Source organism: Papio anubis, chromosome 16, assembly GCF_008728515.1.
Source record: "Papio anubis isolate 15944 chromosome 16, Panubis1.0, whole genome shotgun sequence".
NCBI lineage: Eukaryota > Metazoa > Chordata > Mammalia > Primates > Cercopithecidae > Papio > Papio anubis.
This window is the reverse complement of record NC_044991.1, coordinates 55,466,815-55,481,045: the sequence shown is the minus strand read 5'-3', so window position 1 is coordinate 55,481,045 and position 14,231 is coordinate 55,466,815. Positions and strand designations below refer to the sequence as shown.

Below are 14,231 nucleotides of genomic sequence, written 5' to 3'. Positions count from 1 at the left end.
ACTCCAGCCTAGGCAACAGAGCGAGACTCCATCTCAAAAAAAAAAGTGCTGTCTCAGAAGCAGGAGATTCTGGGTTGGGGTGGGGAGGACCACTTTCCTTAGAGAAGTTCTTCTCAAATAATAGCACATGCACAGATTTCCTTGGGATCCTGTCAAGATGTGGGTTCTTTTGCCAGGCGTGGTGGCTCATGCCTGTAACCCCAGCACTTTGGGAGGCCGAGTCAGGCAGATCACCTGAAGTCAGGAGTTCAAGACCAGCCTGGCTAACATGGTGAAACCCCATCACTTCTAAAAGTACAAAAATTAGCCAGGCATGGTGGCACATGCCTGTAATCCCAGCTACTTGGAAGGCTGAGGCAGGAGAATCACTTGAACTCAGGAGGCAGAGATTGCAGTAAGCTGATTGCGCCACTGCATTCCGGCCTGGGTGACAGAGCAAGACTCTGTCTCAAAAAAAAAAAAAAAAAAAAAAAAAAAAAGATGTAGGTTCTGATTCAGCAGGTATGAGTTAGAGCTTGAGATTCTGCATTTCTTTCTCTTTTTTTTTTTTTTTTTTTTTGAGATGGAGTTTCACTCTTGTCACCCGGGCTGGGGCTGGGGTGTGCAATAGCACGATCTCAGCTCACTGCAACCTCTGCCTCCGGTTCAAGGGATTCTTCTGTCTCAGCCTCATGAGTAGCTGGGTCTACAGGCACGTGCCACTACCCCTGGCTAATTTTTAGTAGAGACAGGGTTTCACCATGTTGGTTATGTGGGTCTCAAACTCCTAACCTCAGTTGATCGCCCACCTTGGCCTCCCAAAGTGCTGGGATTACAGGCATGAGCCACCATGCCCGGCTTGAGATTCTGCATTTCTAATAAGATGGAGCCAACGCTGCTGGTGTATGGGCTACACTTTGAATAGCAAATGTCAAGAAGGAGCCTCAGAATCAGGGGAAGGGAGGATGCGATTCTGAATAAGTTTGAAGAGCCTAAGGCAGCCTCTGGGGGTGGAACTGCAGAGTGGACACACTCCCTCCTACAATGCTGGGATCCCTTGCTCCAGGATCACAAAATTCCAGGCCAGGAGACTCTCAAGAGAGTCCACAGGAGCCTGGAAGGTAGCATTTCCCAAACAGGCTCTTGGCTTCAGGCTTCTGACAAGAACATATGGGAACAGAGGTCAGGGCCCTGGTGAGAAGAGCAGTATGGAGCCAGAGTGGCCTGAAGGTGCAGGCCGAGTGACAGGTATAATCTTGTCAAGTTCAGTTACTGGGATTAGTAATGTTTCCCCTCCCCTTCCCAATTCAGAAGTTAACATCAATCAAAATCCAGAATGACAAGATGCGGACTGGAAACCTTCCAGCCAACATGAAGAAGAACCGTGTTTTACAGATCATTCCATGTAAGAGCCCTCCCTCCACTCCAGAGCCTTATTGCCCCATCCCTCAATTCCCTCCACCCCTTCCACTTCTCAGGTACTAGTTAATGATTGGCTTGTAGACAAAAACCATGGCGTTGCCTCTTGTTGCACCTTAGTGGCTTCTGGAAATAAAAGAACGTAAAAGCCAAAGGCTTTCTCCCTAATGAGCTAGGAACAGACATGTCGTTGCCCAGCTGGGATTCTGTCTGCCCAGGGCCTGAGGTGGGAGCAATGCAAGGAGAGGGAGAAGACAAATGATATTGGCTAGAGCCGCTGTCCTTCTTACAGATGAATTCAACAGAGTGATCATTCCAGTTAAGCGGGGCGAAGAGAATACAGACTATGTGAATGCATCCTTTATTGATGTAAGTGGTGGGTGTGACCCCTAAGCCCCCAACACCCCATGGAGATCCAGCCAGGACTTGCAGTACCTCCCTCCCATACCTGCTGGGGAGGATCATGTTTGAATCAGTCAACAAATAGTGAATTGATACCCACCCACCCACTCACCCTGTACATTAGGTTTGTCCAGCTCCGTAGAGCAGAAGGTGGGGAAAAACAGATGGCATGCAGCAGTATAATACCTGGAAGAAAAAGTTCACAGTGCAGACCACAGCCAAGAGGAACCTGGCTGCCCTCTGATCTTTCCCATTCCTGTCCTCTTCATCCTAGCTCTAATCCCTGTTTCCACTTCCCTGTCTCTTATAGAAAGCAACCAGCTTGTCAGATAGGGTTTAGTCCTTGGCCACAGGGGAGCTCTGTATGGGCTGAGTTTGCCTCCAAGCAGTCCCCATCCCTTCCTAGTGGCCTGTCTTCTCCACTAGTCCCTCTCTGATTAAACCATCTCACCCTTGCAATTAACCTGGCCCGTGCAGGGCTACCGGCAGAAGGACTCCTATATCGCCAGCCAGGGCCCTCTTCTCCACACAATTGAGGACTTCTGGCGAATGATCTGGGAGTGGAAATCCTGCTCTATCGTGATGCTAACAGAACTGGAGGAGAGAGGCCAGGTGAGCTTAAAAGGTCCTGGGCGTTGAGAGACAGCATGAAAAGGTGTGTGTGTAAATAGGGAGGTTGGGAAGGCAAGAAGGTGTTTGGACCTTGTCTTCGACTTATACGGTCCAAAGAGTACATTTGCATAGTATAAGTACATACTTAAAAGGTATATAAATACATACGCATTTCCAGGCTTGCCCAGCCAGTTGGTGTCTAAGCAGTCGTTAGCTTCTCCCAAGACTAGAAAAGCAGTGTGATCTGAGCCTCTATGTTATTCCCAGACAGCTCACACCCTTTCACTTTCTCCTGAATACAGTCCCCCTAGCCTAGCCTTTGCACAGTGCCCCAGGCAGGGCACTCTCTCCTTCCCAGTGCCCCAGGCAGGGCAGCTAGATCAAGGTTCTGAGGTAGACCCAGTATGAGTGTCCCTAAGAAGGGATTGCCTCATTGCTGACTACATAAAATAAAGCAGTAGAATTTAAGAAATTGCACAAACAAGAAACTTACAGTCTAATATTCAATAATAAGGAAATCTTTTAAAGAAAAAAGCCCTCCAAGTCAATTAAAAAGCAGAGTTGTATGGAAACTCATACTAAAAAGGGACCCTAGCAGTCCCCTAGGTCAACTTCCTCTCAGTATGGGAAACCTCCTAATAATGTTCCTGAGTCAGAATCATACAGCCTCTACTAAGCACATTCAATCTCAGGGATATCTCCCTCACCCCCCACATTACAGGGGAACCCAGTCTGTGTTTTGACAATGCTTATTCTTTTAAAAATTATTTCTGTTGAGGTTACACATTGGAGCAAATGAGTGATTCATTATGTCTGGAGTGTCACTTAGCAGGGATCAGAATCCAGAGAATGGGCCTGGAGAGAAGCTAGCAAGGCCTGGTGAGAAAATTCCTTTAAGCCACAGTGAAGAGTTTGATCTTCACAAAGGAGTTGAAGAGCCCTTGACAACATCCAGTTTGTGTTTTGTTTTGTTTTTTTGAGACGGAGTCTCGCTCTGCCGCCCAGGCTGGAGTGCAGTGGCCAGATCTCAGCTCACTGCAAGCTCTGCCTCCTGGGTTTATGCCATTCTCCTGCCTCAGCCTCCCAAGTAGCTGGGACTACAGGCGCCCGCCACGTCGCCCGGCTATTTTTTTTTTGTATTTTTCGTAGAGACGGGGTTTCACCGTGTTAGCCAGGATGGTCTCGATCTCCTGACCTCGTGATCCGCCCGTCTCGGCCTCCCAAAGTGCTGGAATTACAGGCTTGAGCCACCGCGCCCGGCCCAGTTTGTGTTTTTTAAAAACTCCCTCTGGCAGCAGTGAGGAGGACGCTTTAGAAATGCGGAAGCTGTGGCAGTAATGCTGGTGGCCTGGACTCAGGTGGTGAGAGGGTGCTATCCCAGAGAGGGTGAAGTGAGGAGGAATTAAAGATGGCACCCACTCGTGACTCATTGAATTTATAGTCCAACATTTAAAATACAAAGTATGTTTTACATTAGTTGTCCCAAGTCACTACTTGTTCCCCATCTGTACTTATGTTAACTTTGGTACAAGGCTTTACAATATTTGCTCACCCTGATGTTTCATTACATCAGGTTGTTTTGTTTGTTTGTTTGTTTGTTTTTGAGACAAGGTCTCATTTTGTCACCCAGGCTGGAGTGCAGTGGCACGATCTCGACTCACTGCAGCCTCAACCTCCCAGGTTCAAGTGATCCTCCCACGTAGCCCACCAAGTAGCTAGGACTAAAGGCACGTGCCACCACGCCCGGCTAGTTTTTGTATTTTTTTGTAGAGACGGGGTTTCACCATGTTGCCCACGCTGGTCTTGAACTCCTGGACTCAATTGATCCACCCACCTATTAACCTAAAGTGCTAGGATTACAGGTTTGAGCCATAGTGCCCGGCATTTTTTTGAATTGTAATCAGCCATTTAACTCATTAGCTATTCTTCTTAGACTTGTATGATGTACCTAATCAACAGACATACTTTGTAGGTCTCCATCATCTTTTTTTCTTGAGACAGAGTCTCACTGTGTCACCCAGGCTGGAGTACAATGGCACAATATGGGCTCATTACAGCCTCTGCCTCCCAGGTTCTAGCTATTCTCCTGCCACAGCCTCCCTAGTAGCTGGGATCAAAGATACCCACCATTCATGCCCAGCTAATTTTTGTATTTTTGTAGGCATGGGGTTTCACCATGTTGGCCAGGCTGGTCTCAAACTCCTGACCTCAGGTGATCTGCCTGACTCGGCCTCCCAAAGTGCTGGTACTACAGGCGTGAGCCACCGCGCCCAGCGTCTTCATCATCATTAATAACAATACTGACAAGGTGGGAGGTTTGGTTAAGGTGCTTGGCTTTGCAGTCAAGGAAGCACATACCTGAGTAACAAAGGCCATTTAGGAAATGAGCCACAGTGTTCTCAGGAGCTAGGTGCCTATTCCCAGGCCTCTCTGATCAACCGTGTTGGAACCTGCAGATCAGACCGGGGCCCTACATGTGGTTCCTCCTGCACCCCTGCCCTCCAGATATGTGATGAGCAGGACCAAAGAGCAGACCAAACAGCTGGAACCACGAACACAAGGACCATCTCAGCCCACTGCCCTGTGATAAAATGTGGCCCAGTGAACATTTCCACCTCTGTCCCGTCAGATGCAGGCTCTTCCATCCTTGAAAAGGACCTAGTAAGAGTAAAGGGTAGGGGACCAGGAAGCATTTCATGTGTATGGCAGTGGGGAGAAGAGTCATGCACACACAAATTCTCCTACCCGCTGAGTGAGGCCTCTCCCTTTACCTTCCACTGTACCTTATGCTCTATCTTCCTAGGGCCAGTGAAGCAGACAGTAGTGCTTGCCCTCAGAAGCTTCTGAGTGGATCAGAACAGGATATTAGTGATGTTCTTTACAAGGCCTCACTGGACCCCAAGTTCACTTTCTGTTCCATTCATGTTGTCAAGTGTAGGTTCCAGAGATCATTAACGCAACAGGCCTAAATGATGCAATGAAAGGTGCCTACATTTATACAGTGACACTACCATCCTCACTTACAATATTAAGTTCCCAGAGAAAAAAAATCCGATCCCAACATATAAATTCTATACCTATATAAATTAAAATCCCAAAGGAATTAAGAATTTTAAATTATCTCCTTCTGCTTTTTTTTTTTTTTTTTTTTTTGAGATGGAATCTCACTCTGTTCACCAGACTGGAGTGCAGTGGCACGGTCTCAGCTCACTGCAACCTCCGCCTCCAGGATTCAAGCAATTCTCCCACCTCAGCCTACCGAGTAGCTGGGATTACAGGCATGCACTACCATGCCCAGCTGATTTTCATATTTTTAGTAGAGACAGGGTTTCATCATGTTGGCCATGCTGGTCTCAAACTCCTGACCCCAAGTGATCGCCTGCCGTAGCCTCCCAGAGTGCTAGGATTACAGGCATGAGCCATTGCCCCTGGCCGCCTTCTGCTCCGTTTTAAGTAAAAGGGTTCACCAGGATGCCTGGTAAGCCTTGGGTTCCCTCAGCAGCTGCAGCTTGGACCATCAGCCTGGGCAGTCAGAGCAGTGCCAGGAACTCCCATGCTAGGTTAGCCCAACCCTAGGCCTCATCCTTCTCTAAAGCATAGTGAAACATGATAGCATTAGTCTCCACAAAGCTGTGTGTCCCCATCACCAGTGTCAGCCTTAGATCGCATAAGAGACTTCATGCTGTCTGGTGGAAAGACAAAGTGGGAGAAAAGACAGAAAAGCTTCTGTTTCACTTCTTTAAGATGCTGTTATCTAGAGGCCGTAACCTGAATACACAAATCTGAGATGTAACTCCAGTCCCCAGCTTTTCTTCTACTGGTCTTGAACACCCATTCCCTATCTTCTGTCCCTTACCCACTGATGATTTTAACAGCAGGCTTACTGCTCCTTTTGAGCCCCTGTTCCTGACTCTGGTTTTGGAGGCATCAGTCACCATGTGGATGATCCATCTATCCTTTGTCTTTCTATTTCTCAGCTTCCTCAGCCACCTCATCCTGTGGTCAAGTCACGATCTGCCCTGTATCTGCACCACCTTTAGAATCTCAACAAGGCATCCGCCCTGGTTACTGCCTCCTTCCTCCCACCTCAGTATTCTCTTTTACTCCAGTCATTTTTGTCTTTGTCAAGTCCTTAGAGCCATTAATGCCTCCACTTTCTCAACATTAGCCACCCCAAACATGTCCTCACCTTCCTTCTTACTCTGTTTTTGTGTTTTGAGTTTTGTTTTTGAGCGTTTGAGTTTTCTGATTGGAGTTTTTGTGGTATGTCATTATCATTATTACCTTTGTTTATTCCCTCATGCTTTTTTTTTTTTTTTTTTTTTTGAGACAGTCTCGCTCTGTTGCGCAGCCTGGAGTGCAGTGGCGTGATCTCAGCTCACTGCAAGCTCCGCCTCCCAGGTTCACACCATTCTCCTGCCTCAGCCGCCCAAGTAGCTGGGACTACACGCGCCCGCCACCATGCCCGGCTAATTTTTTTGTATTTTTAGTAGAGACGGGGTTTCACCATGTTAGCTAGTATCGTGTCGATCTCCTGACCTCATGATCTGCCCGCCTCGGCCTCCCAAAGTGCTGGGATTACAGGCGTGAGCCACCGTGCCCAGCATCCCTCATGCTTTCTTACTTTCATGGCAAGCTCTCTAGTAAAACCCAGATATATGCCTCTATCTGATATAGCAAACATCACTGGGCAAAAACACAAAACAGTGCCAAATGCTCTCAGATTGAACTAATGACCACAAATCTCATAGGGGTAATTGGTGCCACCTAGCAATGCTATTGCTCTTCCTTTTCTTCCTGAAACCTCCAGCATCTGCTCTTGCCTGTCCCATCATACTCACACCTTAGCTTGTGACCTGGCCTCATTCTTCTCCAAGAAATCAGACAAGAACACTGTCATCCTCCCACCCCCAAACAACCAGCCTCTTCAAATCTGTACCAACTCTCTTCTCTCTTGTTACAGTGGAAAAGGGTTTCTGCATCTCTCAGTCCAGCTGTCCACTGTGCCTTTGGCCCCATTCTCTCCTGCCTGCTCAGGGATGTTGCTGCTATAACCATCTTCTCTCCCACCTCCATCAGCAGTTCCCCTCTCTAACCACTACTTTCATCAGCCTATACATGTTACATTTCCTATCTTTTGAAAACAAAAAAATTTGCTGATCCCACTTTCCCTTCCAGCTACTATCCTGTTTTTCTGCACCCCTTCCCAGCAAAACTCCTTTAAAGAGTTGGCTTTCGGCCGGGTGCAGTGGCTCGAGCCTGTAATCCCAGCACTTTGGGAGGCCAAGGTGGGCGGATCACAAGGTCAGAAGATCGAGACCATGCTGGCCAACATGGCAAAACCCCATCTCTACTAAAAATACAAAAATTAGCTGGGCGTGGTGGTGCATGCCTGTGATCCCAGCTACTCGGGAGGCTGAGGCAGGAGAATCGCTTTAACCACGGAGTTGGAGGTTGCAGTGAGCCAAGATCGCGCCACTGCACTCCAGCCTGGTGACAGAGTGAGACTCCATCTCAAAAAAAAAAAAAAAAGAGTTGGCTTTCTCCCCCCAAGTTCGTTCTTCTTCACTCTGTTCCTTTCAGGCTTGGCCCCCCTGGGACTGCTTTAGTCGACATCACCAGTGACTGACCTCTTGCCAAATCCACAGGTCATTTCTCTTTTCTGATTTTTTTTTTTTTTTGTCCTTACAGCAGCATTTGATAGAGTCAGTGCCTCCCTTCTCCTCCTCAGAACACTTACTTCCACAGCATCACCCCACTCACTCACCTGGCAGTTCCTTTGTTATTTCTTTGTGACCTCCTCCTCTAAAACATTGGAGTATACTAGATTCAGGCACTAGCCCACTCTGTTTTCTTTTGACACACTAGCCCTTCAGGATCTCAGCCAGTCCTGTGGCTTTAAGTACAACCCATATGCCAGGGATCCTGAATCTACGTCTCCAGCCCAGTCACCTGTCCCCCTTCCCAATGTGGGCTCCTGATTTCCTCCTTCCCCTGACACTAGTCCACCCCACTCCTAGCCTTCTAAATAAATAGCCACCTTCTGCCCAGTTGCTCATGTCTAAAATCTGAGAGTTACCTTCCTTACTCCCCTCTCCTCACCCCTCACATCCAGTCTGCTACTAAGTCCTGATACAGGCAGAGCCTCCCCACTTTTCTCCAGCATAACTGCTGTCATTCAAACAAGCCCTCGTCTCTCACTGCTTGCCCATGGGACTCTGGGGATGACTCGTATGCGCAGCCGCGTCTGCAGTGGCCTGGCAACTGGTCCTCCCGCTCCCATTCTAACCCACCTTTAGTTCTTCATATGGCAGCTGCTGGTCCTTCTGAAAATATAAATCATTGTCACTCCTTGTCTTAAAAATCCTCTTTGAGGCCAGGTGCGGCAGCTCATGCCTGTAATCCCAGCATTTTGGGAGGCCAAGGCAGGTGGATCACATGAGGTCAGGAGTTGAAGACCAGCCTGACCAACATGGAGAAACCCCATCTCTACTAAAAATACAAAATTAGCGGGCATGGTGGCGCATGCCTGTCATCCCAGCTACTTGGGAGGCTGAGGCAGGAGAATCGCTTGAACCTGGGAGGCAGAGGTTGCAGTGAGCCAAGATTGCGCCATTGCACTCCAGCTTGGGCAACAAGAGCGAAACTCTGTCTCAAAAAAAAAAAAAAAAAAAAAATCCTCTTTGGTCTTCCAGAGATCTTGAGAGAAAATCCACCCATGTATACAAAATTTAGAGACTTTTGGTCAGATATGGTGGCTCATGCCTGTAATCTTCCCACTTTGGGAGGCTGAGGCAGGTGGATCACCTGAGGTCAAGAGTTTGAGACCAGCCTGGCCAACATGGCGAAACCCTGTCTCTACTAAAAATACAAAAATTAGCTAGGCATGGTGGCGCACACCTGTAGTCCCACCTACTGGGGAATCTGGGGTGGGAGAATCACTTGAAACTGGGAGGCGGAGGTTGCAGTAAGCCAAGATCATGCCGCTGCACTCCAGCCTGGGCGACAGAGCAAGACTCTCTCAAAAAAGAAAAAAAAAATTAGAGACTTTTAGTGTTGATATCTGGTCCCTAGACTTGATATGTATTTCTGTCTTAGAGATCACGCTTAATTCCTCCAGCACACACACTCTGTGACTCTCACACCCATCGGGACCTCATGGTTCTGATGGTTTTAAAGGCCAAGTCTTCATCCCAGCTGAGACATTGTGTAAATCAGTGTTGAGAAGGCACTATGGTAGCAAAAACCATTCCACCCACCAGTGCCATAAAAACTAATTATAATGCCTGACGAAGTGAGCCTTAATGAGAATTTTTTTTTTTTTGGGCTGTTCTGGTTGAAGAGAGGCCCAGAGCACCGATCCCTGAGGCATCCCCAGGGCTCCTAGAGAGCATGGGTAGAAGAGCACTAGTCCAGGGCATGTCCTTGATTCACCACTTTAATAATCATGATTTTATTTGGACTGCGAGACTATTCACAACTTCTTTTTCTACTTAATTTTTTTCCAAATCTTTCAATGACATTATATGTATGGTTGAGAATTTTCAATTGCCAGTAGTGAAGAATCTCAGATCTTACCCCAAAATTCTCTAAAGAAATGGGCAGCATAACTGTGTGATGTTATATTTATGTATTTATGCCTTGGCTTGTTCTGCAGACATTGAACAAATTCATTTACCAGATACTGAGAGCTTACCATGTGCCAGGCATTGTGCAAGGTGTGGGGAATACAGAAATGAAAAGAGACGCAGCCACTCCCACAAGGAGCTGTAGAGGGAAGTGAGCCAGGTGCAAGCAAAGACAGACAGTAGACCACCTCCTGCTCACTAGCAAGGACAGAAAGGCGAGTGCTAGCAACTTGAAGGTACCTTGCAGATCAAAGAGATAAAGGTAAAAGGGAGAAAGGATACTGTGGCCTGGGCGGTGGTGAAGCCCGTGGCTGTCTGGGAATGTGAATTGGTTCGGATTTTCTGAATTAGCAATCTGGCGGATGTAAGCAGCGTTCACTATGAAGACACCCTATGGGAGAAAAAGAAAGGAATTGGAACAAAGATTTTCACTCCTTCTCTCCCTCCAGCCACCAAGTATTGGATACCCTGTGAGCCTGTAGTCAGAGTTCTTTACAGACCCCGTCAGTGTCTGTTGAGTCTCTGGTGACGATCGGAAGCTAATTGGAATGATGTGATATAATGATCCTACAAGTTTTCAATACCTTGAGGACGAAGTGTGTCAGCGTAAGAGGTGGCTGTACTGAGAGAGGTCAGGCTGCTCGTGGGCAGTGCTGCTTCTATACATGTGGTACTCTGAGCCCCTCACCTCTCCAACTTGTCCCTCCAGGAGAAGTGTGCCCAGTACTGGCCATCCGATGGACTGGTGTCCTATGGAGATATTACAGTGGAACTGAAGAAGGAGGAGGAATGTGAGAGCTACACTGTCCGAGACCTCCTGGTCACCAACACCAGGGTAAGATGGGTGGTGGGTGGACTCTGCCCCCAGGAAGAGCAGGGTTACCCCTGCCTGCCTGATCCCCTTTCTTCCAAAGGAGAATAAGAGCCGGCAGATCCGGCAGTTCCACTTCCATGGCTGGCCTGAAGTGGGCATCCCCAGTGACGGAAAGGGCATGATCAGCATCATCGCCGCCGTGCAGAAGCAGCAGCAGCAGTCAGGGAACCACCCCATCACCGTGCACTGCAGGTATGGCTCACCCTTGCCCTCAGAGGGAGAGAGAAAGCAAGGAGGGGCAGACAGGGGAAGCTGGTGACCATGGATCAGACTGAAGAAAGCCACACAAGAGCAAGATATTGGTGAGCACATGGTAGTCAAGATTGATGCCAAGACAGGATTGGATGCTAAGAGAGGACCTTGGAGCTAGAACTTGGCGCAATAAGTGCTAGAGGACTAATGTTCAGATAGTGGGCAGGAGAGCAGCAAGGGAGACTGGCAGTGGAGACCCCGGTTGTGCTATGTGAGATAAGGGCCTGGCCTCCTTAAGAAGCACAGGAAAAGAGAACAGGGCAATTATCTTAAAAACAGTGGACTGTAGGTATGGCTTGCCCTGTCTGTACATTGAGGAAAAATGAACAAGACTAAGAACAGAGGGTGAAAGAGAAGAAGAGTCAAGGGTGTCTCCCAGGTTTGAGCCTGGGTTGGTGTGACCAGCAGAAGAAAGATAGTAAAGAGGCTTGTTTGAGGGGAAAAGTTGAATTTTGTTTGGGGCATGTAGCTGGAGATTGCATTTTAGAAAAAATGCACTCCTTTACTTAGAATCCTAACAACAGCTTACAAGGCCCAACATGTTCTAAGGGCTTCCTGGCCAGGGCCAGCAGAGGATGGTGTGTACCACAGGCTGGCTCTGACCCCACGCCCACCACTCTCCTTTCTTCTTTCATTAACTGCATAGCCTTCAGCATCCTGGGCACACTCCTGCCATGGGCCTGAGATGCCGTCCCAGGCAGCCACAGGGCTTTGTCCAAGCCTTCTCTGAGTACCCTGCCTAGAACTCCCACTCCTCTTTTCCCTTCTCTTAACACACATCTTGTCTAGGGACATTGCTAAACCCCACAGTCCCTGCCTCAGAGTAGGCACTCAGTGTCTGGTGGGTGAATCAGCTGATGACATTGAATAGGGGGATAGCGTCAAGGTCAGAGTCTGGATTCCTGGGATTTAGGAAGAAAGTGAGAGACATGGAAAGGAATCAGCAAATACACACCAGTGTAGGGAGGGGGTTTGTCAGGGAAAGGGAAAGACAGGACTAGAGCTAGTTCTAACCTGAGCAAACGGCAGGTCAGGACAACTCAGGCCAGCATGTGCAGGTGGACAGCAATGGCTCCGTGCTGGTGGGGTATGAGTGAAGGTCATCCCCCACAGTTCAATAGGTGAGTCCCTCCACAATACATGGGGCCATGCAGGAAGGGCACAGGGTACACTGCCTCCCGACCCAGAACCGGTCCAGGCTGGGTGGGGGCCCACAGGGCAAAGGTGAGCACCGGCTGCCTGCCCCCACCTCTTTGTCTACCACTTACCACTGTCACTCACCCCCTTGCACAGAGGGCCATGACGGGTGTGGTAAATGTGTCTGCTCTGTTGCAGCGCTGGGGCAGGAAGGACGGGGACTTTCTGTGCCCTGAGCACCGTCCTGGAGCGTGTGAAAGCAGAGGGGATTTTGGATGTCTTCCAGACTGTCAAGAGCCTACGGCTACAGAGGCCACACATGGTCCAGACACTGGTATGCTGCCCACATATTTGTCCCTGCCACCACACCACCTGCAGCCCTTCTCTGTCAGGGCCAGCTCAGGGAGGAGGCTCTTCAGAGGGGCCCACCCAGGAGTCAGAAGACTGTCTAAACACAGACCTGCCCTTCCCCTCCCAAGGTGCCCCAGATACACAGGAAGCACGTTGGGAGGCAGGATGGCAGCAATGGGAACATAGCCCCTGTTGCCAGAGGATGGGCCAGGTTAGAAGGGGGTGTCTGGGTGCCCCACAGGGCTCATCTGCACTTCTCTGTGGGTAAGGAAGGAAGATCCAGGAGGAATACCTGCCTTTGGGCTTGGGCTCCCTGTTGAGAGGTCTTTTAACAAGCCACACATCCACAGAGGTTTCCCTGAATCCCATGGAGCTAGAAATGTTTGAGGAGTAAAGAAAAGTGAATGTTAGTAGGTTTGGGAGACAAGGTTCTGAGAGCCAGGGTGCATGCTAGCCTGGCAGCCATGGTAAGTGTGGGCCATGCTCTGTTGCACTGTCTCCCAGCCCAGCACATGCATGTCTGACCTCTGTAGAGCCTGGGTCAGCTCTGGTCAGCTCTGCTTGTAGAAGGTCTGCTGCATTCAGCCCAGAAGGGGAATGCTGTCAGAACTCTGGCAGGCAGATCAGAGCTCAGGTGAAAGTTCAAAAACATTCAGTTCCTCTCGATTTTCCATCTTCAAAAAAAAAAAGAGTCTGTTAGGAATTACAGGTACTGTGTGTTCTTCAGTAACCCTGGCTTTTTCCCTATCTTTCACTCTCCAGGAACAGTATGAGTTCTGCTACAAGGTGGTGCAGGAATATATTGATGCATTCTCAGATTATGCCAACTTCAAGTAAGCGGCAACAAGCGTCCGTGGACCAGGAGGATTGCCTTTAATATTTTGTAATATTCTGTTTTGTTAATATACCCCAAATTGTGTATATATCTTATAACTGTTTTAGAAATTGGTACATAGGCTTCTATTACCTATTAGGTGGAAATTTTATATGTAAATGTGTTAGCACTGATAGTCCTTTTTCCAATGTTTTATTGGGGAATTAAATAGTGTGATGTTTGGACTGATATCGTGAAATCCTCAGCCAGGAAATTGGGCTGGATTGTGCTTTGGTTAATATATCTTTCCCTAAAGAAGATAAACACAAAATCCATTCCAGGTAGCTCGGCACCAACTAAGAAAAAAAGCACAAAGTACTCAGAGCTCTAGAGGAAAGTGGTTGTCCCCATACCATCATGCACTGTAAATATCCCTCCCCTCTGTCCCTGGTCCCCTCCCCCATCCCCACCACCTATATCATGGGAGTAATAGGACCAGAGCGGTATCTCTGGCACCACACTAGGGACTATCAGGTAATAAAAGCTTTGACTCCCTGAGGAAATGTCTCTCCCTTTGTCTGGGGGTGGGTCAGCCATACAGGCTGGGGCTCGGCTGTTCATGGCCCTGCTGTTGCTGTTCTCTCTGAGCAATCTGAGAGAGGCCACAGTCCCCTAACTCCTCCTATCCACCAAACACAGCCTCTCCAGTTCTTAGGTGATCTCCAGGACCCTCCTTTCATTGCCAGCACATCTTTGGTTTAGG

At 48.5% G+C, this 14,231-nt stretch overlaps 1 protein-coding gene across 13 annotated transcripts in view; it reads left to right on the top strand.

Moving 5' to 3' along the window:
* The window catches only part of PTPRA (protein tyrosine phosphatase receptor type A), a 162,762-nt gene extending 148,736 nt beyond the window's left edge, over positions 1-14,026 (top strand). For 11 of the 13 annotated variants that reach the window (XM_017944957.1, XM_021921191.1, XM_031656614.1 and 8 more), the window contains 7 exons: positions 1,291-1,384; positions 1,691-1,767; positions 2,278-2,412; positions 10,750-10,875; positions 10,955-11,106; positions 12,502-12,637; positions 13,417-14,026. In XM_017944957.1, the coding sequence (XP_017800446.1) occupies positions 1,291-1,384; positions 1,691-1,767; positions 2,278-2,412; positions 10,750-10,875; positions 10,955-11,106; positions 12,502-12,637; positions 13,417-13,491 (795 nt within the window). In that variant the 3' untranslated portion in view covers positions 13,492-14,026. The other 2 variants (XR_002515183.2, XM_031656615.1) reach the window with 2 other exon arrangements.
* Positions 14,027-14,231: the final 205 nt, after the last annotated feature.